General features: G+C 42.2%; 1 protein-coding gene across 3 annotated transcripts in view; it reads right to left on the reverse strand.

The window, feature by feature from the left end:
- LOC142257877 (contactin-associated protein-like 5) overlaps window positions 1-24446 on the reverse strand; it is a 512033-nt gene that overhangs the window by 235764 nt on the left and 251823 nt on the right. For 2 of the 3 annotated variants that reach the window (XR_012727671.1, XM_075330145.1), the window contains exons 5-6: window positions 7374-7577; window positions 883-1067 (exon numbers count right to left, since the gene is read on the reverse strand). Coding sequence is in view for 2 of the 3 variants with exons in the window: in XM_075330145.1 (XP_075186260.1) it covers window positions 883-1067; window positions 7374-7577 (389 nt within the window). In the remaining variant the exon portion in view is untranslated. Of the gene's footprint in view, window positions 1-882; window positions 1068-7373; window positions 7578-24446 lie in introns of those variants that run through there. The other variant, XM_075330146.1, reaches the window with a different exon arrangement.

Below are 24446 nucleotides of genomic sequence, written 5' to 3' on the forward strand. Positions count from 1 at the left end.
ACAAATAAAGTTAATTTATTTAATTTGAAATGAGTCCAAATATTATCATTTCTTATATTAGTTTCTTTGTACTCCTCATAAAATTATGAGTACATTTTTTTCCTGATACAGAGCACCAAATGTCATCTATAAAGCGGTAATGAGAAAATTCTATTTGTAGCCTCCAGTAGCCAGAGCTCACATGCTTTTTTTACACATTGGACCCAATGGCATCAATATTTGCAGTAATCTCTTAAACTCCCCCTATTGGGAGTTTTAGGGAGTTTTATCATTTTTATCTATACAAGGGATTGGAACCATAAAGCATAAAAAAGCTTTGGCACAATATGAGAAATGGCACAGAATATTGGGCTTCTTAGAGTAAATGCATGCACAAAAATTTAATATTTTTCAATTTTACATGTACAATAATGCTTGAAAAAATGTGAACCTTTCAGAAATGTCCATATTTCTGAATTTGTTTGATCTAGAATAAAAGTTTTTTATCACAAGTCTAGTTCAAACAAATGAGTCGAAGATATTGGACTTTAGAATTCAGTGGCAAAATGATGCGAATCTTTAGGACTGGTAGAGAAGGTTATATTAGAGTTTGTCCTTTTCAATCAATGGGATGACAATTAGGTGGGAGTGGGCGACCTGTTTAATTTAAAGAACAGGGATCTATCCAACTTTAATTTTCACAACCCGTTTATGGGAGCATATCAAGGCACAAAAAAGATTTTATGGACCTCAGAAGACGAGTTGTTGATGTTCACCATCTTGGAAAAGGTTACAAAAAGAGTTTGGAGTCCATCAATCCCCAATCAAACTCATTTTGTACAAGCGGTCACAAACTTTCAAGCACTAATGTATATGGAAGTTCAGATAGATAAATCCACACACCTCATAATCTATGTCCAAATCATCAGAATCCCCCTTGGTGCGGAAATGCTGGGTATATTTATCCACTGTGAAGTTGACTTGTTTGTTGAACCGGTCTATTAGAATGGAGTGCCACTGTTGGTCATCTAGGAGACTCCCCAATGTCACCACTGTGTGAGTGTTACCAAAACGTAGCTTGGCATCACCTGGAAAAATACGCAAAGGTCACATCTATAATGCAGAAAATAACATCTTAATGATCAGATAAATTAATAGCCATACTGAATTATCCTATGTTTTCCCGATGGCAAATTAACTATTACCTTCACAAACTCTTAACATCTTTCTGCCATAAGTAAAAACAAAATACAATGCCACTTAATAAAAAAAATAAAATATATATATATATATATATATATATATATATATATATATATATATATTAAAATATATTTAATTAAAATAAATTAAAATATATCAAATATAAAAAAACAAACTGTATATATAAATAAAAATAATCATAAAATTATTAATTGGCTGCAGACTTATTGATAAACCCCAAACTGCCCCTCTTTTCAGCATTGTAGAGATTTTGAGCTATATTCAAAATAGAAAAATAGATAACGAGCTACAGAATAGATTTTCATCCCGTGCTAAATTTGATGGGCAATTTCTAACATTTATGATAGAGAGTCTGTAATACCTGAGTGTAACAGATGTACTGTATATAATTTGTGGTCTACACCAACCTATGAGCTAATTACTGGTGACAGTCCTCTCGTTACAGCACATGGTTTATGAATACATTTCTGCCGATCTCTCTTTGAGTATTTATCAGACATGAAATCCCAAAGCAATGACCCATAATTAATTCAGAAGGTAAATTAAAAACAAGACATAAACTGTCTGTGTCAAGTTAACCATGGCACTGTAAGTCATTGGCTCCTTCCCAGGTTTATTCTACAAGATGTTGTTCATACACAGTATACCTGGGGTGATACTGGATTTAAATGTAAATGAGTTTTCCACTACTAATGTGAGCCCTTTTATTTGTCCTAACTATTCCTCACTAACACTTTCCTAATATACTTTAGCTAACTAACCTGTTTTTATAAGCTGATCCCTGTGCGCCTTCCAATTCGGAAACCAGAATCAGCCAAATTGATCAGGGTATGTCACTAGTTGTCACGGACTGTCATTTGTTGCAGATTCTGGTGACATGCTTTGGGTCAGAGTCTCACTTTGTTTTGTGGGACTCAGCAGAATGAATTCCCTATACTTTGGGAAGGAGAGGGTTAATGCCAGGTTCTTTTCCAGCAGCTCCTGACTCCTGATTAGGTTACTCCAGTTGGGACCACACCCTGGTTCTATAAATACCCTCAACATCCACCAGAGGGAGCTAGTTATTTACTTTGCTATCATTGGAAAGCTGAGCCAGGAGGTGGATGGAGCTGTATAGGAACTTTCTCTCTCTCAGTAGTGCATAGGTGGCAGCATTGGTGTTTTTTGCTGCAGCACTCTCGGGTGTGTCTGGTTCTTGTATGAGAGTTTTCCCAGTTCTTTGTTTATTCCCCTCCTGTTGTGTTGTGTCCCCTCGTGCACTTGTTGAAGCTCCCAGGGTGTGTGGTTGCCGGGTGTGTTTATGTTGAACCCCTGTTTTTCCTTATTTGTTGGTGTAGGTTATCTTCTGTTCTTGCCCTTTTTCCCCGGGTGGTGGGTTGTGGAGGGGGGCTCTAACTTCATGGACAAGGACAAGAGATAGGGCTTAGGGTGGTAACCTGGACCTCCCTACCATCGAGGTACCTCCAGGGATAGGGTGAGCGCAGGGGCCCCAGCTTTAGGGCCAGTATAGGCTCTCCAGGCTCCACCTAAATGTTAGCCACAGTCATACCCATGACACTAGTGGGGGGCGCGTCTGCCTCTGTGTGGGTGACAGCTGTCTGAGCATGCATGCCTAGATCGCACTTCACTTTCCACTCTGCCTGCTTTAGAGTGCAGAGCTTTCATATGACAAGTGCTGCAATGTGCCAATCATTAGATAGTATATCACATCATATGATATGCAGATTGCAGTGCTTGTCACATGACAGCACTGCATTGTAAAACAGGCTTAGAAGAGAATGAAGTGTGAACTGGGCATGCATGATCAGACTGCTGTACCTTACAGGAAGGCAGCCCTGTGCTCTGCTCAGTTGGTCCAATTCCAGTCTCCAGACCAGAAGGATCAAAGCAAGAACATCAACATAGGAATATAGGAGCTGCAGAAAGATCAAATTACAGGACCAGGGTAAGTAGCAGAAGTACATTAGGAAAGTTTTAGTTAGGAATAGTTAGGACAAATAAAATGGGATCACATTAGTAATGGAGAATATCTTTAAGGCTCCTGGAGTTAAAATGCCTTGAATCTTAAGTCCCAATAAATAAAATGTACTAAACCCAAAGTTCCATACATAAATTGACAATATGATACAGCTATATAATTCTCATGTAGCACTGCTATTCATTATTCAATAATGCATATACAGTACATTATATCAGAGAAGAGAGCTGGTGGCTGTAGTTTCCTTCTTATTATGTATTATATTTTCAATTTAAAGCATAATAATTTAATTCTCTTTAGAACATGTCTGAGGTAAGTGCCCCCTGCAGCTAATATACTAACAATTCAACCTTAAAAAAAATAATCTTAAAAATATTTTCCATTTTCCATACAGTCTTCACTTATATAAAACAAAAAAAAAACGTAAAAGAGAGGCCTAAACTAGGAGGGCAAAACACACTGTCTAACAAATGTATTATCATTTATAATGATGACTATTATTATTTTTAGACATTTTTATTATACCCCTATACAGCTTGTATAGTATTAGAAACAAGCAGACGGGTAATGATACTAACATAAGCTTGAAGAATCCAAAAAACACACATTATCACTAATAATATGGCTAATAGAGTTGAGTGAGTATCTAACTATTTGTACTCACTGTACTCATAACGAGTACTGTCTAATTCTTGCGTACTCATTCCGAATAGCGTGCACAATGCAAGTCAATGGGGAAGAACTCGCAATGTAACGAGTAACCCGAATTCTGCACTAGTCACTACTCGCATGAATAGTGCGGCATTCGAGTTACTCATTCCATTGCGAGTTTTTCCCCAGTGACTTGCATTGCACACACTATTCGGAATGAATACATGAGTAGACAGTACTCGTTATGAGTATAGCGAGTACAAATAGTTAGCTACTCGCTCAACTCTAATGGCTAACCAACTGGACTTAGATTTTACATAGTTTTACGGATACATTCTCATGTTGCATTTTTGATGCTTCAAGTGTTGTGAGTTTTGGATTTTACAGATTTTTTTGCACCTATTATCTAAATTTAGGTACTTGTGTTTTTTCATTGGGTTAATCAGTATGCTCTTGATGCTGTCAGTCTATTCATGCTGTCCACAGCACGGGCAGCATGAATCAGGGCCTGGATGCACAATTGCAGCCAAGTATGCTTGAAGAGTTTGAAAAGCCAGCCGGCAACTATAAGGAGAGATGAAACTAGTCCGGTGGTGCCCTTGGACAGCTTCTTCTTGCTCTGGTTGATTGATAAGTGTCTCACGATGTACTCACATGGGAGAAACCGGTCAATGAACTAGAGCGATACAGGTCTCTGGACGGCTCTTCAAACAACGTTTCCTCTGAAAACAAAGAGAAAAACAAACCTGGCTGCAATAATGCAAGTGTCTGATCCATGCTTCCTGTGGTTTGGGCAGCATGAATCAATTGATTGGTTTCCTTCACCTACTTTCATCAATGTATCCATAATCCTGTAACTGAGGGACTCCTAGTACAGAGAGGAAATGTCTGCGTAAATAACACAACACCTACAGTTTTTTTTTGTTTTTGAGTTATGAAGTATAAATACCTGAGTGGAATTATTCCTAGATAACATTTAGTACAATTAATAGGATTCATTTAGGGTTTTTTTAAATGAGAATTTTCGCAGTGACAGATTGCTAACCCTAAAAACCTAAATATAGTGTCAGACAAGGGTGGTAATGGCCCACTAATAATATGGTTCTGGGTGCCCACTGTTCAGATACATGAAAATATTGAAATTTACCTATAATTCTATGTAGTAATACAGTGGGCAGTTTACTACCATGTTTTTCCAAAAATAAGACCTTCCCCAAAAATAAGCCCTAGCAGGGATTTTCAGCATTTTCGGAGCAAGGCTTAAATATAAGCCCTACCCCGAAAATAAACTCTAGTCATGGTTCAATAATGAAGTGTCCGTGCAGCTCAAAAGGTTACAAATTCTGCAGGACACTTCATTATAGACAGCGGACACCCCGTAATCACACTCACCAGATGCCGAGCGGGAGGCCCTGCAGTGATCACACCCCTACGCACATCAGATCACACACACATCAGATCCCACACACACATCAGATCACACCCACACCAGATCAGCACACCCACACCAGATCTCACACCCACACACATCAAATCACACACACACATCAGATCACACACCCGCACACATCAGATCACACACCCGCACACATCAGATCAGACACCCGCACACTTCAGATCACACACCCACACACATCAGATCACACACACATCAGATCTCACACACACATCAAATCTCACACACACATCAGATCTCACACACACATCAGATCTCACACCCACATACATCAGATCACACACCCACACACATCAGATCCCACACACACATCAGATCCCACACCCACACACATCAAATTCCACCCACACATCAGATCTCACACCCACACACATCAGATCACACACCCACACACATCAGATCTCAGATCTCACACACACATCAGATCACACACCCACACACATCAAATCACCCACACACACACATCAGATCTCACACCCACACACATCAAATCACACACACACATCAGATCACACACCCGCACACATCAGATCACACACCCGCACACATCAGATCAGACACCCGCACACATCAGATCAGACACCCGCACACTTCAGATCACACACCCACACACATCAGATCTCACACACACATCAGATCTCACACACACATCAGATCTCACACACACCTCAGATCTCACACACACATCAGATCTCACACACACCTCAGATCTCACACACACATCAGATCTCACACCCACATACATCAGATCACACACCCACACACATCAGATCCCACACACACATCAGATCCCACACCCACACACATCAAATTCCACCCACACATCAGATCTCACACCCACACACATCAGATCACACACCCACACACATAAGATCACACACCCACACACATCAGATCTCACACACACATCAGATCACACACCCACACACAGATCACACACACATCAGATCTCACACCCACACACATCAAATCACACACACACACATCAGATCTCACACCCACACACATCAGATCATACACCCGCACACATCAGATCATACACCCCCACACATCAGATCATACACCCGCACACATCAGATCACACACATCAGATCTCACACACACATCAGATCACACACCCACACACATCAGATCTCACACCCACACACATCAGATCACACACATCAGATCTCACACCCACACACATCAGATCACACACCCACACACATCAGATCTCACACCCACACACATCAGATCACACACCCACACAAATCAGATCTCACACCCGCACACATCAGATCTCACACAATCACCCATCAGATCACACACACTCACCACATCCAGCAATACCAATATCTTCTGGCTGGCAGAATTCTGAGACGCAGTGCGGTGGAATGCAAGGACCTGCGGCTGTGGATGGAATGCTTACAGGACCTGTGATGCGTAACTTCCTCCCATCCTTCCCTGCGTCCAGAGGCATTCTGTACCGCCAGATATAGTGAGTGACTAGTGAGTGTGTCTGCGATCTGATCGGTGATTGTGTGTGTGTATGAGTGTGTGTGTGATCTGATGTGTGAGTGTCAGTCAGAAGCAGGGGAGGACGGCGGGCAGCATACCTGTTAAGAGGACCTGCCAGAGATCGCAGGAGGACCTGGGAGCCACTCAAATGTTTGGGCCCTGGAAAGTATGAATCTCCTGGGTAGGGGGGTGTCTGCTTTTTTTTTGGGGGGGTGAACTTATCCCCAACCATGTTTCTCCAAGAATAAGACCTACTCCAAAAATAAGCCCTAACGCTTTTTTGGGGGCAAAAAAAGTATAAGACAAAGTCTTAATTTTGGAAAACCATGGTAACTGAATGAGATGCTTTCTCTGTCTGTACATAGTCAACTAAGTGGCAAATATTGCTTATGTAGGAGGGTTCACTTGTTCTCCAGTGTGTCAGTCAACACCTTCTTGAAAACATTATTTACTACCCGAGTAGCCGCAGTAAATTCTTCATCTATAAAGGGCACTCTAGAGGACAAATTATGGCTTACGTTATGGGTAAACCTGAAAAAAAAAAACCATCAAAAGCAATTTTCAAGAATTAATTTAAACAGTTTATACCTAGGTTAATGTAAAGAGACAATTTTCCTTTCTGTAGCTCCAGAGTTATATAATCGCCACGCTGTCCTTCTCCGTGAAATAATACACCTTCGCTCTGCAGGCTCTTGAACTTCAGGGAAATAACATCTTTAAATGTGGTCATCAGTTTCTGATTGAACCTGTATAGGAGGGAGCTTCTGCCATCAAAGTCGGCTACATCAGATTCTAGATATGAACAAACAAAGAGGCAATTGACAAGCGGTGATGTAAACACACAAGCAAGGTCAATGATAATGCTACCTGCAATTGACAAGAACGGAAGCGGAGGCATTATTGGCAAACATTGGGCAGTAATTGTCTTCTCACTGAGCTGTATCCCTTTACAATTCCTTTGAAGATTCGGTCTTTTTATTGGAAATATTTGCTTTTCTTGCTACAGTTAGTTTTATACAATGGAGGCAGATGTTTTCTGAAAAGGGGAATTAATGCCTAGTGTGCTTCCACATTGTATAGGATATATAGATGACTTGTTTCAAGGGTCCATGTGTGATTTAGCCGGTCTTTTCTATCATTGCCTTCCATTTCCCATCTCTGTGTGGAAGCAGAAAATGTTTCTCCTTATAAAAGATTCAAACCGCTTAGGATGTTTATGGTAATGCTCCATGGAAAAAAAATATCCGAGATATCAATAATTAAGATTTATTGTCTGTATCAAATGACTTTGTCTACAAAAATGTGGCTTATGTGACACCCAACACCCGGTAATCCCCTCTCTCTCTCTCTCTCTCTCTGGCTTAGTCCTTGATTATAGCTTTTATTTGGTAATTTTTCTCCTTGCAACCACATATACATACCGTATACAGTATGTGGTTGCCAAGACATAGATGCATAAGTTGCATAAGAGATAGATGAATTAGAGAGCACGGAAAATCTGCAATCTTTATTACATTCTATGCCCCAGTTCTATAGTTATTGACTGGGGCAATGTTGGAAAACTAAAGACTGAAATTCTGCAAGTGCTCTCTGCGGCAGTTTAAAAAATAAGTAAAGCCTACTTTACACTCTGCAATTAATCGTGCGATCGCATATGCGATCGTACCCGCCCCCATCGTTTGTGCAGCATGGGCAATTTGTTGCCCGTGTCGCACAAAGTCGGAACACCCGTCACACGTACTTACCTTCCAAACGACCTCGCTGTGGGCGGCGAACATCCACTTCCTGAAGGGGGAAGGACGTTCGGCGTCACAGCGACGTCACACAGCGGCCGCCCAATAGAATCGGAAGGGCGGAGATGAGCAGGACGTAAACATCCCGCCCACCTCATTCCTTCAGCATTGCCGGCGGGACGCAGTTAAGCAGTGTTCATCGTTCCCGGGGTGTCACATGGAGCGATGTGTGCTGTCTCGGGAACATTGAACAACCGGCACGCAGAAGGACGCTCAATATTTTGAAAATGAGCAACGTGTCAACGAGCAACGATAAGGTGAGTATTTTTGCTCGTTCACAGTCGCTCGTAGCTGTCACACGCTACGATATGTCAAACGATTCTGGATGTGCGTCACTTACAACGTGACCCCGACAACATATCGTTTGATATATCGTAGCGTGTAACGCCCGCTTTAGAGTAGGTAAGCAAATAAAATCAGACCAATTTTTTACACTGAGGTTACAAAAGGATGTGATTTTGATACTCTAATATACAACTAAGCCGAACATATAAGATTTCCTACATTGTAATGTATATAGAAATGAGTCCACCCGTCGAAGTTCAACTGGCCTTTTCTTTCAGACTGAATACAATAAGTAAACAAGGCACTCCCAAAAATGACTGCAACGTGTATTTTTATTCAATGTGCAAAAAAGAAGAACATTTTCGTTCCTACATGGACCTTCCTTAGTAGCACATTAGTGGAGTGAAAGTCAGCGTGGGATGAACAGCGCGGTATCCACCGCCATATTGGCGCCCCCCATGCAGCAGTAGATACCGCGCTGTTCATCCCACGCTAACTTTAACTCCACTAATGTGCTACTGAGGAAGCTCCATGTAGGACCGAAAACGTTCCTTTTTGCACACTTAATAAAAATACACGTTGTAGTCATTTTTAGAAGTGCCTTGTTTACTTATTGTAACGTATGGCCTTGGAGCCTGAAGTGCACTTCAACGCCCACTAATATCTGCATGGAGGAAGTGCCATTTACTTCTTTCCATTTTTTTCAGATTGATACCCAAACATGACCCTAGACCCCGAATCCCATATAAGTCAATGGAGACCAGAATGTCTGTGCTGGGAAATAATCATAGTAAGGGCTAGGAGGGTGAAAAAGAAAGCAAAATGCGGACAATTGCCCTGCTAACAAATAAGGATAGGGAATAAATAAATAAAAAGGGATGTGGGGTTCTGCCCATTTTTGATAACCAAAGCCGGTGTTGTAGATGTTCTACCCTGACGCAAAGGTCAGATTATGGGATCACCAGTGAAACCTCTTAGATATCAAGCGCTTGGAGAAAGGACATGCACACTTGTGAGCATGATCAGCTTCTATTTATTTACCAGGGCACGGATAATTTATACCATTTACAGACGAATGTAATATTGCACAAAGGCTTCTAGTGGAAATTTACCAGTTAACACCTCCTGCTGCGTCATATCACCTTTAAGTCTCAGAAATAGAGATGTAGTCTTCCATAAGAGTTAAGAAAATATTTCAAACAAAAATAAGACCTTGAAATTTCAGGCTCAGACTAGACTGCGGCTACTATGTACCTAAACAAAATGTACTAATGTAATAATAAAGTATTTAAAATCTAGAAATCTAGAAACTATTTGTGGAGACACGGGGCTCAGTGGGTGCTCTCGCCCGCTAAAACCCGCCGCCTTTAGAAAGACAGCGTGGCTCAGGGCTCATCCCAACTGAACGCCGGCCTCCTTAACCGTGGGCATAACACTACTCAGACAACACAGGGTGAGGGAACCACAATAATTAGACTTTATTGGATCCCCAAACAATTAACGGCACATAACACATAACCAGCAAAACACAAATGTAACAGGCAACAGAGTCTCACCCTTCCGCTGGCTCACCAGGGATTTAGAATGTCCATGCCTCAGAGCTTCCAGGGCCGCTTACTCCAATCCAGCAGCACCCCGCTTTTGGCGGGCACTCACCGAGAAAGGAATAATGCCAGATTTAGGAAGCTGTCTGAGGTTTGCAAAGTCTGTAACAGGTGACTAAACTGTCCCAACCTGAGTGTCCTCCTTAGATAGTCCTGGTATGATGATACAATCCTGGCAGCCGGAGTCGAAATCCCTAGACTGTGGATTTGGTATCCAACCGGAACCAGCGTCCCTAGATTGAAGCCATAAGGTATCCTGATCCTCTAGTCAGCTCCTTAGAGCTTAGACTGGATCCATCAGCATCCATCAACCTTCATCAACCTGATGGCTTAAAGAAGTCCTCTCTTATAGCCACAGCCCTCCCTCTGGGCACACTGCGTCCTCATCGATTGGTTGGACAAGATCGCCTCTCCCATTGGATGAATCTCAAGCTGCATGGACAATGTTCATCCAAATGATGTCTACAGAAAGACTGAAGGTATACATGTAGTCTGGAATGCACAGACTAGATAATGACTACTAAGTTAATTACATTATCAATACACAACTACATTACAATGATTACTGGAAGAGTCTGGAGAAACAATATGTCTGGCTCTTAGTGGCCAAACCAATTTAATGAGTCAACAAGAGTCTTGTAAAAACAATGAGGGACTTATCCCCCGTCTATAAACAATCTATCATTTTGTCTGGCTGAATTTTAAGAAACTTTAACCCATGAGAGTCCATGTCATCACACTATTAACCCTTCTTTATCACAGGTAAAGCAGACAACTGCGGGCTACAACCCTTAGCTGTCAGCTTTACTTTGGCTGGTTATCAAAAATTGAGGGGATCCCACACTATTTTTTTAAAAAAAATATTTAAATAAATAATTTAAAAACACAACATTGCTTTATTTTTGATAACCAGTCAAGGTAAAGCAGACAGCTAGGGGCTAGTATTGTTAGGCTGGGAGAGCCCATTATTATTTGGCACCTCCCAACCTAAGAATAGCAGTCTTGTTAAAATAAACTTTTTTTTGTAACCTGGATTTGTATTTGTATTAACTCTATACTTGCCAAGTTGATAATGGGTATGTCAGAAAGATGCTTCTCCATTACTAAACTATACTGGCACTATCAGGCTGATTCTATACATACAGTGCTATACTGGCACTATCAGGCTCATTCTATACATACAGTGCTATACTGGCACTATCAGGCTGATTCTATACATACAGTGCTATACTGGCACTATCAGGCTGAGTCTATACATACAGTGCTATACTGGCACTATCAGGCTGATTCTATACATACAGTGCTATACTGGCACTATCAGGCTGATTCTATACATACAGTGCTATACTGGCACTATCAGGCTGATTCTATACATACAGTGCTATACTGGCACTATCAGGCTGATTCTATACATACAGTGCTATACTGGCACTATCAGACTGATTCTATACATACAGTGCTATACTGGCACTTTCAGACTGATTCTATACATGAAGCGCTATACTGGCACTATCAGGCTGATTCTATACATACAGTGCTATACTGGCACTATCAGGCTGATTCTATACATACCTTTAGTTGTGAGATCGGATGTATACGTTTTGAAACACAAGCAAGTAAAGTTTGTAAAATGAGTAGCTATTTGACTGGCAGCAGCTGCAGCTGCTAATAGCTGGAGTGGGTATTCATAGTGATTCCCGCCCCTCTGCCTGTCCATCCTCCACCTGTTATTTACACTAATCTTATTATAGAATCATTTTACTAAGTGACTAGAAGGACCTGGGCTGATGTCATACCCATGTGACCAGAAGGGGCGAGGCCTCAGCCAACATAGCTGATATCCGGAAGCAACATTATTTTTCTATTGCCTGATCCCACCCCTTCTGGTCACATGGGTATGACATCAGCACAGGTCCTTCTAGTCACTTAGTAAAACAATAAAATAATAAACTTATCATAAATAACTGGGAGGAGGACAAGCAGGGGGGCAGGAATCACTATGAATACCCACCCCAGCTATCAGCTGATCGGCAGCTGCTGCCAATCAAACACCTGCTGATTTTACAAACTTTACTTCCTTGTGTTTCAAAATCCTATACTTTCGAGCTGTCCACTAAAGGTATGTATAGACTCAGCCTGATTGTGCCAGTATAGCACTGTATGTATAGAATCAGCCTGATAGTGTCAGTATAGCACTGTATGTATAGACTCAGCCTGATAGTGCCAGTATAGCACTGTATGTATAGAATCAGCCTGATAGTGCCAGTATAGCACTGTATGTATAGAATCAGCCTGATAGTGCCAGTATAGCACTGTATGTATAGAATCAGCCTGATAGTGCCAGTATAGCACTGTATGTATAGACTCAGCCTGATAGTGCCAGTATAGCACTGTATGTATAGAATCAGCCTGATAGTGTCAGTATAGCACTGTATGTATAGACTCAGCCTGATAGTGCCAGTATAGCACTGTATGTATAGAATCAGCCTGATAGTGCCAGTATAGCACTGTATGTATAGAATCAGCCTGATAGTGCCAGTATAGCACTGTATGTATAGACTCAGCCTGATAGTGTCAGTATAGCACTGTATGTATAGACTCAGCCTGATAGTGCCAGTATAGCACTGTATGTATAGACTCAGCCTGATAGTGCCAGTATAGCACTGTATGTATAGAATCAGCCTGATAGTGTCAGTATAGCACTGTATGTATAGACTCAGCCTGATAGTGCCAGTATAGCACTGTATGTATAGAATCAGCCTGATAGTGCCAGTATAGCACTGTATGTATAGAATCAGCCTGATAGTGCCAGTATAGCACTGTATGTATAGACTCAGCCTGATAGTGTCAGTATAGCACTGTATGTATAGACTCAGCCTGATAGTGTCAGTATAGCACTGTATGTATAGACTCAGCCTGATAGTGCCAGTATAGCACTGTATGTATAGAATCAGCCTGATAGTGCCAGTATAGCACTGAATGTATAGAATCAGCCTGATAGTGCCAGTATAGCACTGTATATATAGACTCAGCCTGATAGTGCCAGTATAGCACTGTATGTATAGAATCAGCCTGATAGTGCCAGTATAGCACTGTATGTATAGACTCAGCCTGATAGTGCCAGTATAGCACTGTATGTATAGACTCAGCCTGATAGTGCCAGTATAGCACTGTATGTATAGAATCAGCCTGATAGTGCCAGTATAGCACTGTATGTATAGACTCAGCCTGATAGTGCCAGTATAGCACTGTATGTATAGAATCAGCCTGATAGTGCCAGTATAGCACTGTATGTATAGACTCAGCCTGATAGTGCCAGTATAGCACTGTATGTATAGAATCAGCCTGATAGTGCCAGTATAGCATTGTATGTATAGAATCAGCCTGATAGTGCCAGTATAGCACTGGATTTAGGTTATATGGGAAAATTCTGGTGATTGATGCCCTTTAAAAAAGTAATTGCTTCTTTGATTGCTTAATAATTGCCATATTTTTCCTTTTTGGTAATAATGAAAATGTTTTAGTCATTGACTAATGTGCATTACCCCAATGAGCTCATGTGCAGGACTGGTCAAACAATACTAACATTTTTTGCCATTACATTTTATGGCTTCCATGATTACTATTTTATTTATTATCATCTTCATTTTTTGAGAAAACTATGATTTTTTTGTACATTGACTGGTCTGATTTTCCCCAGTTGTCCCTCTGAATGTTTCTGACTTTGTGCAGTATTGTACACAAAAGCCCAATTTTTATTTTTCCTAAACAATTCATGGCTTCTTGATTATTTTTTTGCTTCCCGGTATCCTAATTTTTTGCAGGTGTGAATTTTCCTGGTAGATGCATGCCCACGACACACAAGCTAATTTTTTGGTTATTTTTTATTTTTAAATTTATGCCTTTTTCCAAACTCATTGTTTTTGGTAAAAATATGAATTTATGGGCATTAAATGGAGTGATTTTTCCCAGCCGACCCCTGCATAGCATGAGACACCTACTTGCCTGGGTATAAAAAGCTGGTGTAGTGCATTTTATAGTTGATCTCCATCAAATATTTGGAACTGTAACAATGCACCACGATAAGAAGGCGAGGTGCAACTGACACCTCTAAGTTTGGGCACATCTGGATCCAACACCTTGATGAACACTCACGCATATTGGACGGCTGACAAGGACTGAGAATATAAAAGTTTGCTGTAAACTTATTTTTCATCACTACATCATTATTTTGGAAAGGATAACCATATGGCAATCAGGTTTGGTGTGGATCACAGGCACGGGAATTCTTAGTAAGTCCCATGCACCAGAAAATTCAGTTATTCTATTGCACTTATAAGTATACAGTGTGTCCATCCATATCCTGTCCACCACCATTAACTTGAGAACGGTAGCAGCTATAGGCATAGAAGTGGTGTCTAGGTATAGTAAAGTATCCATGCGATATGCAATGAAACCACCTATAGCGCCACCTGGTGGAAAACAACGGAGTTAGCATTTTTATCTCGAAAACGGAACGAGATAGAGAAAAAAAGTGAATTACAAAGTTGTAGGGCATCATCAATTCAATACGAATCGACACCTTGCATACAGAAAGGCTATGATTAGAACGTGTAAAACTCACAAGGCTGCGGACGTGAAGCGATACCTCATGGAGACCTTCCTACAAGTCATTGGGTATGGTGGCTGCGTGGAGTGGCCTCCGCTCACCTGACCTGACCCCAGTGGACTTCTTTCTGTGAGGTCACATCAAACAGCAGGTGTATGCGACCCCTCCACCAACATTGCAGGACCTACGACCACGTATCACAGATGCTTGTGTAAACGTGTCACCTACCATATTGCACAACGTGCAGCAAGATACAGTATGCTGTGCAGAGTCCAGATGTGCATTGCAGCTGACGGAGGACACTTTGACCATAAAAGTTAAAAGAGCGCCATATGCGTGACCAGCATTCAACGTTTTGGGGGGTCATGGGTTTCATATCATAGCATTTCTGTATGCAAGGTGTCGATTCGTATTGAATTGATGATGCCCTACAACTTTGTAATGCACTTTTTGTCTCTATCTCGTTCCGTTTTCACGATAAAAATGCTAACTCCGTTGTTTTCCACCAGGTGGCGCTAGAGGTGGTTTCATTGCGTAGCGTATGGCTACTTTACTATACCTAGACACCATTTCTCTGCCTCTAGCTGCCGCCGTTCTCAAGTTAATGGCGATGGACAGGGTATGGGTGGACACACTGTGTATGGAATGATGTGCCTAATCAAAAAAAGGGATAATTTTTAGACTCTTTTTGAAGGTCATTCACTTTAACATTACGAATTTTGTGGTTGTGTTAAAAAGCTTGAAAGCTACTGAATACAGTCTCGTAGACCTCAGAGTATACAAGTCTTCTCTGGGCATTTGGAGACTTTGATCTATTTTTGGTTTGCAACAAATTGATTCAATGCAAAATTAATTTTTGGACATATTTTGTCTAAGTTTGCAAATTTGAATGTAAAAAAATGTGTTCATGTCCAGTATTTACTCAAATAGAGTAGATAGTGCCCTACTATTAGTGAGTACTCATGTGCAGATGACAATCACTTTATAGAAAATCCGCATAGCTGTCACTTACTAATTATCAACAGCAATGTCACAATGCATAGCTGTCACGTGCTACTTATCTTACTGATAATAAATGTTATGTGTTATTAGACTTTAAAATGGTCTATTAATACAACATCCGCATAGCTGTCACTTACTAATTATCAACAGCAATGTCAAAAACATAACTGTCACTTGATACTTATCTTAGTAATCATAAATTTTATGTGTTAATAGACCTTAAAATGGTAAAAAAAACACAAAGTCAGCATAGCTGTCAGTTAAAAATTATCAACAGCAATGTCACAAAACATAACATTTATGACCACTAAGATAAGTAGGAAGCGACAGCTATGTGTTATTAGACCTTAAAATGGTCTATTAACAAAATATCCGCATAGCTATCACTTAAAAATTATCAACAGCAATGTTATGAAAGATAGCTGTCACTTGCTACTTATCTTACTGATCATAAATGGTATGTGTTATCAGACCTAAAATGGTTTAATAACACAATCTGCATAGCTGTCACTTACTAATTATCAACAGCAATGTCACAAAACATAGCTGTCACTTGCTACTTATCTTAGTAATCATAAATTGTATGTGTTATTAGACTTTAAAATGGTCTATTAACACAAAATCCGCATAGCTGTCACTTCCTAATAATCAATAGCAATGTCACAAAACATAGCTGTCACTTGCTACTTATCTTACTGATCATAAATTGTATGTGTTATTAGACTTTAAAATGGTCTATTAACACAAAATCCGCATAGCTGTCACTTCCTAATAATCAACAGCAATGTCAGAAAACATAACTGTCACTTGCTACTTATCTTAGTGATCATAAATTGTATGTGTTATTAGACTTTAAAATGGTCTATTAACAAAAAATCCGCATAGCTGTCACTTCCTAATTATCAACAGCAATGTCACAAAACAGCTGTCACTTGCTACTTATCTTAGTGATCATAAATGTTATGTGTTATTAGACCTTAAAATGGTCATATTGAGATTCCACTCTTAGAACTGGCCATCAACATGTAATCCTGCTACACTATGTAAATAATAAATATCTGTTGTCTCTGAAATACTATGAAGCACTTTCAATGTTTCTCCAGGTTCATCTTCCAATCCTTGCATATGGCTGCGCCTGCTACTACTAAACACCAAACAAGGTATACATTTTCTATATGACATAATGAGCAAAGTAAAAATGTAAAAGCGGTTATTTTATAGGCTGAGTGGAGTTTGATTTAGTCTTTGAGGCTGTCTATAAAGAGGAATAGACATCAGAGAGTTCCGCTGTCATTTGCACGCTGTGTATTCTGTATAATTGTACAATATGCCTTGGCTTCTAATAGAAAACTAATTACGGGGAGAACATTTCCAATCTGAGCCCATGACAAGCCCGGCGCTCTCCAGAGGGCTCGTATAAATGATGAAGAAAGAAAACAAACACTTATGCACCTGCCTTTTATATTCCTACAAAAGAATTCCAGATTTTATAATGCACCTGCACTTCACAATGTTCAACACAATGAGAATGCCCAGGGGTGTTATTACTTGTGCTTCAGACGTCTGCATTACAGCTGAACTGTTATTTCATAGAATTGGTGATCCGGCAACAAGATCCAAGGCTCTGTAATACGCTTAGGAGGTGAAGGTTAGCCGGTCTGGTCAGATGCCAAAGAAGACTAAGGGGTACTTTGCACGTTGCGACATCGCTACTGCGATTTCGTCGGGGTCAAATCGAAAGTGACGCACATCCGGCACCAGTAACAACGTCACAACATGTAAAGCCTAGAAGCACCGATAAACGATCGCAAAAGCGTTGAAAATCGGTGATCTGTGTAGCGTCAGTCATTTCCATAATTTCGGAAGGACCGATGTTACGATGTTGTTCCTCGTTCCTGCGGCAGCACACATCACTGTGTATGAAGCCACAGGAACGAGGAACATCTCCTTACCTGCGTCGCGCCTGAAATGAGGAAGGAAGGAGGTGGGCGGGATGTTACGTCCCGCTCATCTCCGCCCCTCCGCTTCTATTGGCCGCCTGCCGTGTGACGTCGCTGTGACGCCGCATGACCTGCCCCCTTAGGAAGGAGGCGGATCGCCGGCCAGAGCGACGTCGCAGGGAAGGTATCATAGTATCATAGTTTTTAAGGTTGAAGGGAGACTCTAAGTCCATCTAGTTCAACCCGTAGCCTAACATGTTGATCCAGAGGAAGGCAAAAAACCCCCAATGTGGCAAACAAGTTCCAATGGGGAAAAAATTTCCTTCCTGACTCCACATCCGGCAATCAGACTAGTTCCCTGGATCAATACCCTGTCATAAAATCTAATATACATAACTGGTAATATTAAATTTTTCAAGAAAGGCGTCCAGGCTCTGCTTAAATGTTAGTAGTGAATCACTCATTACAACATCATGCGGCAGAGAGTTCCATAGTCACTGCTCGTACAGTAAAGAATCCTCGTCTGTGATTATGATTAAATCTTCTTTCCTCAAGACGTAGTGGATGCCCCCGTGTTCCAGTCACAGGCCTAGGTGTAAAAAGATCTTTGGAAAGGTCTCTGTACTGTCCCCTCATATATTTATACATTGTGATTAGATCCCCCCTAAGCCTTCGTTTTTCCAAACTAAATAACCCCAAGTTTAATAACCTGTCTTGGTATTGCAGCCCACCCATTCCTCTAATAATCTTGGTGGCTCTTCTCTGCACCCTCTCCAGTTCAGCTATGTCCTTCTTATATATCGGTGACCAGAATTGTACACAGTATTCTAAGTTCGGTCGCACTAGTGACTTGTACAGAGGTAGAACTATATTTTTTTCATGAACACTTCTACCTCTTTTAATACATCCCATTATTTTATTAGCCCTGGCAGCAGTTGCCTGACACTGTCCACTAAAGTGAAGTTTACCATCCACCCATACACCCAAGTCTTTTTCTGTGTCTGTTTTACCCAGTGTTCTACAATTAAGTACATAATCATAAATGTTATTTCCTCTACCCAAGTGCATGACCTTACATTTATCTACATTAAACTTCAATTGCCACTTCTCAGCCCAATCCTCCAATTTACATAAATCTCCCTGTAATATAAAATTATCCTCCTCTGTATTGATTACCCTGCAGAGTTTAGTATCATCTGCAAATATTGAAATTCTACTCCGCATGCCCCCAACAAGGTCATTTATAAATATGTTGAAAAGAAGCGGGCCCAATACTGACCCCTGCGGTACCCCACTATGAACTGAGACCCAGTCCGAGTACGTACCATTAATAACCACCCTTTGTTTCCTATCACTTAGCCAGTTTTTAACCCAGTTACACATATTTTCCCCTATCCCCATTATTCTCATTTTATGTACCAACCTTTTGTGTGGCACCGTATCAAAAGCTTTTGAAAAGTCCATATACACAACATCCACTGCATTTCCCTGGTCCAGGCTTGAACGTACCTCTTCATAGAAGCTGATCAAATTAGTTTGACAGGATCGATCCCTCATAAACCCATGTTGATACTCTGTCATAAGGTTATTTTTCTTGAGATACTCCAGTATAGCATCTCTCAAGAAACCCTCAAGGATTTTACCAACCGTAGAGGTTAAACTTACCGGCCTATAATTTCCCGGCTCAGTTTTTGTCCCCTTTTTGAATATTGGCACCACATTTGCTATGCGCCAGTCCTGCGGTACCGACCCTGTTATTAAGGAATCTGAGAAGATTAAAAATAATGGTCTATCTATCACAGAACTCAATTCCTGTAGTACTCTGGGGTGTAGCCATCCGGGCCCGGAGATTTGTCAACCTTAGTGATTTCGAGGCGGCGGCGTACTTCCTGCTGGGTTAAGCAGGTAATATTCAAGGGTGAATTTATGGTATCACTGGTCATATCATCTGCCATGGCATTTTCTTGTATAAAAACCGTAGAAAAAAAGTCATTCAGCAGGTTGGCTTTACCCTCATCCCCCTCCACCATTTCACCAAGACTATTTTTAAGGGGGCCAACACTATCGCTTTTCAGTTTTTTACTGTTTATGTAGTTAAAGAATATTTTAGGATTATTTTTACTTTCTCTCGCAATGAGTGTCTCTGTCTCAAACTTAGCTAACTTAATTTGCTTTTTACATATTTTATTTAATTTTCTATAATTATATAATGCCTCATCACTACCTACCCTCTTTAATTCTTTTAAGGCTTTCTGTTTTTCTTTTATTGCTTCCCTTCCCTTCCCTACGGTAAGTGCATGTGAAGCTGCCGTAGCAATAATGTTCACTACAGCAGCTATCACAAGAGCTCGCATCTGCGACGGGGGCGGGTACTATCGCGCTCGGCATCGCTACAATCGGCTAGCGATGTCGCAGCGTTCAAAGTACCCCTAACTGTAGAAAGCGCAGATTTCTCTCTAATAATGTATCTCTGTATCTTTCTAAGTATATTGTAGAGATGTTCACATCAGGATAAATTCAATGTTGACTGTTTGTGCAAATTTCCCCCTTGGACACTCAATTCACAGATTAGTTACTCTTCATCAGTTTAGTGTCACAGACCCGTAAAGCATTATAAATGTGACACCCCTGCGGTAACCAGGTGTCACAAAAACAAGGTAACAGCTCGGGTCCTACATGACTGTGCCAGTCACTACACACACTAGCACACCAGGACACTTACACTTGCTGTACCCGGCTGGGAGCCTCACCTAGCCAGATGACAGGGCTGGGCACTGTGAGATAACAGGCAGCCAACTGGGAGGAAGAGACCGGACCTGGGGAGGAGAAAGGGACCTGGGGAGTGTGGGTAGTGAGCAGTCGGAGAAAGAAAGTGAAAGAGGAAAGTTTTGATTTGAGGAGAGGAGTTAAAGGAAAGGTGTCAAGACAGACCACAGACTCTTGGGACACATTGAAAGTAGCAAAGAATCCGCAAAGACCTGAGTAGAAAGATCAGCCACTCAGAGGAGAAAGTAGCTGCAGAGCGAGAGAGTAAGCTCCAAGGACAGAGGGATCCTGTGGGGTGGACATCCAGGGCTCACAGTACTTTGCACGCACGGGGTGCAGATCCCAGAACAGACCAGGACTTCAAGCCATCTGTTAACTCTGCTAGGCGGGTGGGTTTCCAGGACTCATCTGCCAACACTAACGACCGAGGCATCAGCAGCAAAGAGGGCACCGGGTCATATTTCCTTAAACAGTCCAAGCTGCCTGCGGCAGGATCCAGACACCAGGAGGACCTCCAAGTGCTCCACCCCAGGGAGGACCGACAAATACACCAGAGTGCAAAGGTGGAGAGTGGCACCAGGTTGGTTGGCACAGCCATCAGGACATGGGCGCACCTGGGATCCAGCACGTTCCCAGGGCATGAAGCCAGTAAGTAAAGATAATCAAACTGCTCTCCTTGCTTGGACTGCTTCATTGCGCTGCGCCTCCACGTTAACCCTTCATCTACCCTTGGGGAAAAGCCCCGCTCATGGAGGGCTCCACCATCCACGCTGCCCCCATGCATCATCCCCAGTGGGAACCCGCAGCAGCGGCCCTACTATTCCTGGTCAAAAAACGCTAGTGGTGTAGTCGAACTTTCATTTTCTTTTTCATATAAAACTGTTCAACAGTGCCCCCGAGTCCGGGACCGCTCGAGCTATGGACTGCCCGGATCTGAGCAGCTCGGCTGCCCTGGGGAGCAACAAACATAATATCTAAAAAATAAAGAAAATTCTTATACTTACCTTAGTCCTCACCTTAGACAAGGAATAGACAAATAATGGTGAGGAGCACACAGAGTCAGGAATTCCAGCTCTGATGAGGGATGGGAGGGTTCTGCAAAAGTGCAAAGAAGGTCGTGACTAGTGATGGGCTTACCGGACTGTTAAAGTCCGGATCTGTGCAATTTCAAAGTTGCCCGGGCCCGGGAATCGGGGTGTTTGATCTGGATCTGGCACTCAAGAAATTACTAAAAAAAAATAAAGAATAAAAAAGAAAATAAGAATGAAGCGAGCGCTTCATATTTAACTAGGCTTCATCACAGCTGTAAACTGCTCCTGCGGCCTCCGATCATCATTGCTCATCAATATGCACTGCTTTTCCTGCCCACCGGCCGGCCTGGCGTCTGTGATTGGTTACAGTCAGATGCGCCCCCAGCCTGTGTGACAGTGTCTGCCTGCAACCAGTCATCACTCATCACGGCTCATTCAGTCTCTCCCTGGACCTCACAGCAAGCAGTCATGCTCTATGGCCAATTGCTGTGACTGAGATGTAGCAGAGCTGGAATCGCTGTGGAACCTCGTGTGGAGTACGTCGGACCTGCAGGGGTGTTTAGGGGGTTAATAAAGTAGTGAAAGAGAGGGGTTTTGTATTTTATTCCAAATAAAGGATTTTTCAGTGTCTTTGGTTACTTTCACTTACAGATTAGTGATGGGGGATCTCCTAGACCTGCCATCAATAATCTAGGGCTTAGTAGCTGCTGTGGTCTGTTATTAACCCCTTATTACTCCGATTGCCATCTCACCAGGAAGAGCCGGGTGAAACATCAGATTTGTCACATCTAATGGATGCAAAAATCCTGGGCGGCTGCAGGTTGCTATTTTTAGGCTTGGGGGTGGTCATGGCCCTCCCCAGTCTGAGATTTCCAGCCCCCAGCTATCTGGTTTTATCTTGGCTGGGTATCAAAATTGGGGGGACGGCATGCTGTTTTTTTTAATTATTTATTTAAAAATTTTTAAAAAATAAAAAAGGCGCATACAGTTCTTCTTATTTTGATAAACAGCCAAAATAAGCGCACGCTGGGAGCTGCAGCCTGTGGCTATGGACTTGATCTGTGGTGGAATTATAATATGGGGGATGCAATTTTTTTTAATTTATTTATTCATTTATTTTTACTGTAGGGGCAGAATCACACTGACGTACGACTCACATGAGTGCAGTGAGGAAATCTGGCATTGCACTCGGCCCCATGTAAGACAATGCTGCAGCTCACATTGGCAAGTTTTTCCTCAGCCCTAATTGAACTGAGGAAAAACAATGCAGCATGCTACTACTGTCTGCAAGTCTCCTATCACTTGCACCCATACAAGTCTATGGGTGTGACAGAAACATGGGACTGCACTGATGACATTCAAGTGCAGTGTAATATATGCATAGGCTGACAATAGAGGAGATGGTGGGGTTAACCCTTCCCTCTCCTCTACAGCTGTGATCCGATCGCAGGAACGGGTCACAGTCATATGACCACGCTCGCAGCAGATCCTGAGCCGAGAGTCATTAGCGTATCGCATCAGATGCCATACACCAGTGTCACCCCGGCCTATGATATAGATGAGCATAGTGCCTGTGAATGGAAGCAGTCAGTTGCCACTCAGTGTGGGGGCGAGGCTGACTGCAACCAATTGCAGGCACCAGTGAGTGGGGAAAGCAGTGCATATACAATGAAGGTTAATTAGCTGCTCTGGAAGTAAATGCGTGACCTGGAAGCAGCTTGCCACCATAACAGATCATTGGTAAGTACACTGCGCACTCCTATCTCCTTATCCCTTCTACTGACATTTTTAATCTCTAGTTTCTGATCCCCAAAGACTTATATGGGGATGGAACTGGGTTTTTTAAAAAAAGATAACAGGGACCCACCGTTCCCTGTTATCTACGAGTCCTCCCTTCTCTAGTCGTGACATCATGGCATCATGATGTGTGCCAAAACCTTGCTCTTACATGTGTCGAACCATCCTGGACTTTGGAAATTTAAGCATAAGCAGCAAGGTCCAGAAGATGTGGCGAGGACTGGAGGGGTGACTGTGAGGAACAGATGCAACGGAGAGGTGAGTGGTAAGGTGCCTATGACTCGCCCCAGGGTTTTGGGGTACTCGGTCCCAGGCAGTAGATTTACTGGGACAGTTCACTGGGTGGCCGTTGCCCGGTTCTGTGACCCTGGAGGTCGCTTGAAAGGGGTTATGTACATGGGAATGATAATAAAGGTTTTGTCATGACGCCACTTGCGGGTTGCTGCTTTATGAATAGAGCCGCTGCGGCACAGTTTCTCTGGGGCTGATATTAATGGCAGCCTGGATGTTGGGCCCTCCGCAAGTAGGTAGGTGATGGACTTAGGCGCGGAAAGAAGGTAGGCCACTCAAGGGATTGCAGTGTAACTGGTTTCTTTACTCACAGCGTTGTTATGGTTGGCAACTCAAAGAAGACTGGTCCTCACCGCAGGTCCCCTTAGTTCCAGTGCCGGTGTGGTGACGTGGTGGCTTCTTTCCCCTGCACCTGTCTCTGGTTAGTGGGTCCCCGTGGCTTGGAGCGTCTGCGGGTCACCTCCTTGTAGTCTCCCAGTCTTTAGTCCGTACGGCGGCAGTGTGAACCATGTAGGGTCGGTGTTCCGTTCCGGTCCCTGGTTC

This window comes from Anomaloglossus baeobatrachus, chromosome 12, assembly GCF_048569485.1.
Source record: "Anomaloglossus baeobatrachus isolate aAnoBae1 chromosome 12, aAnoBae1.hap1, whole genome shotgun sequence".
NCBI classification, from domain to species: Eukaryota; Metazoa; Chordata; class Amphibia; order Anura; family Aromobatidae; genus Anomaloglossus; species Anomaloglossus baeobatrachus.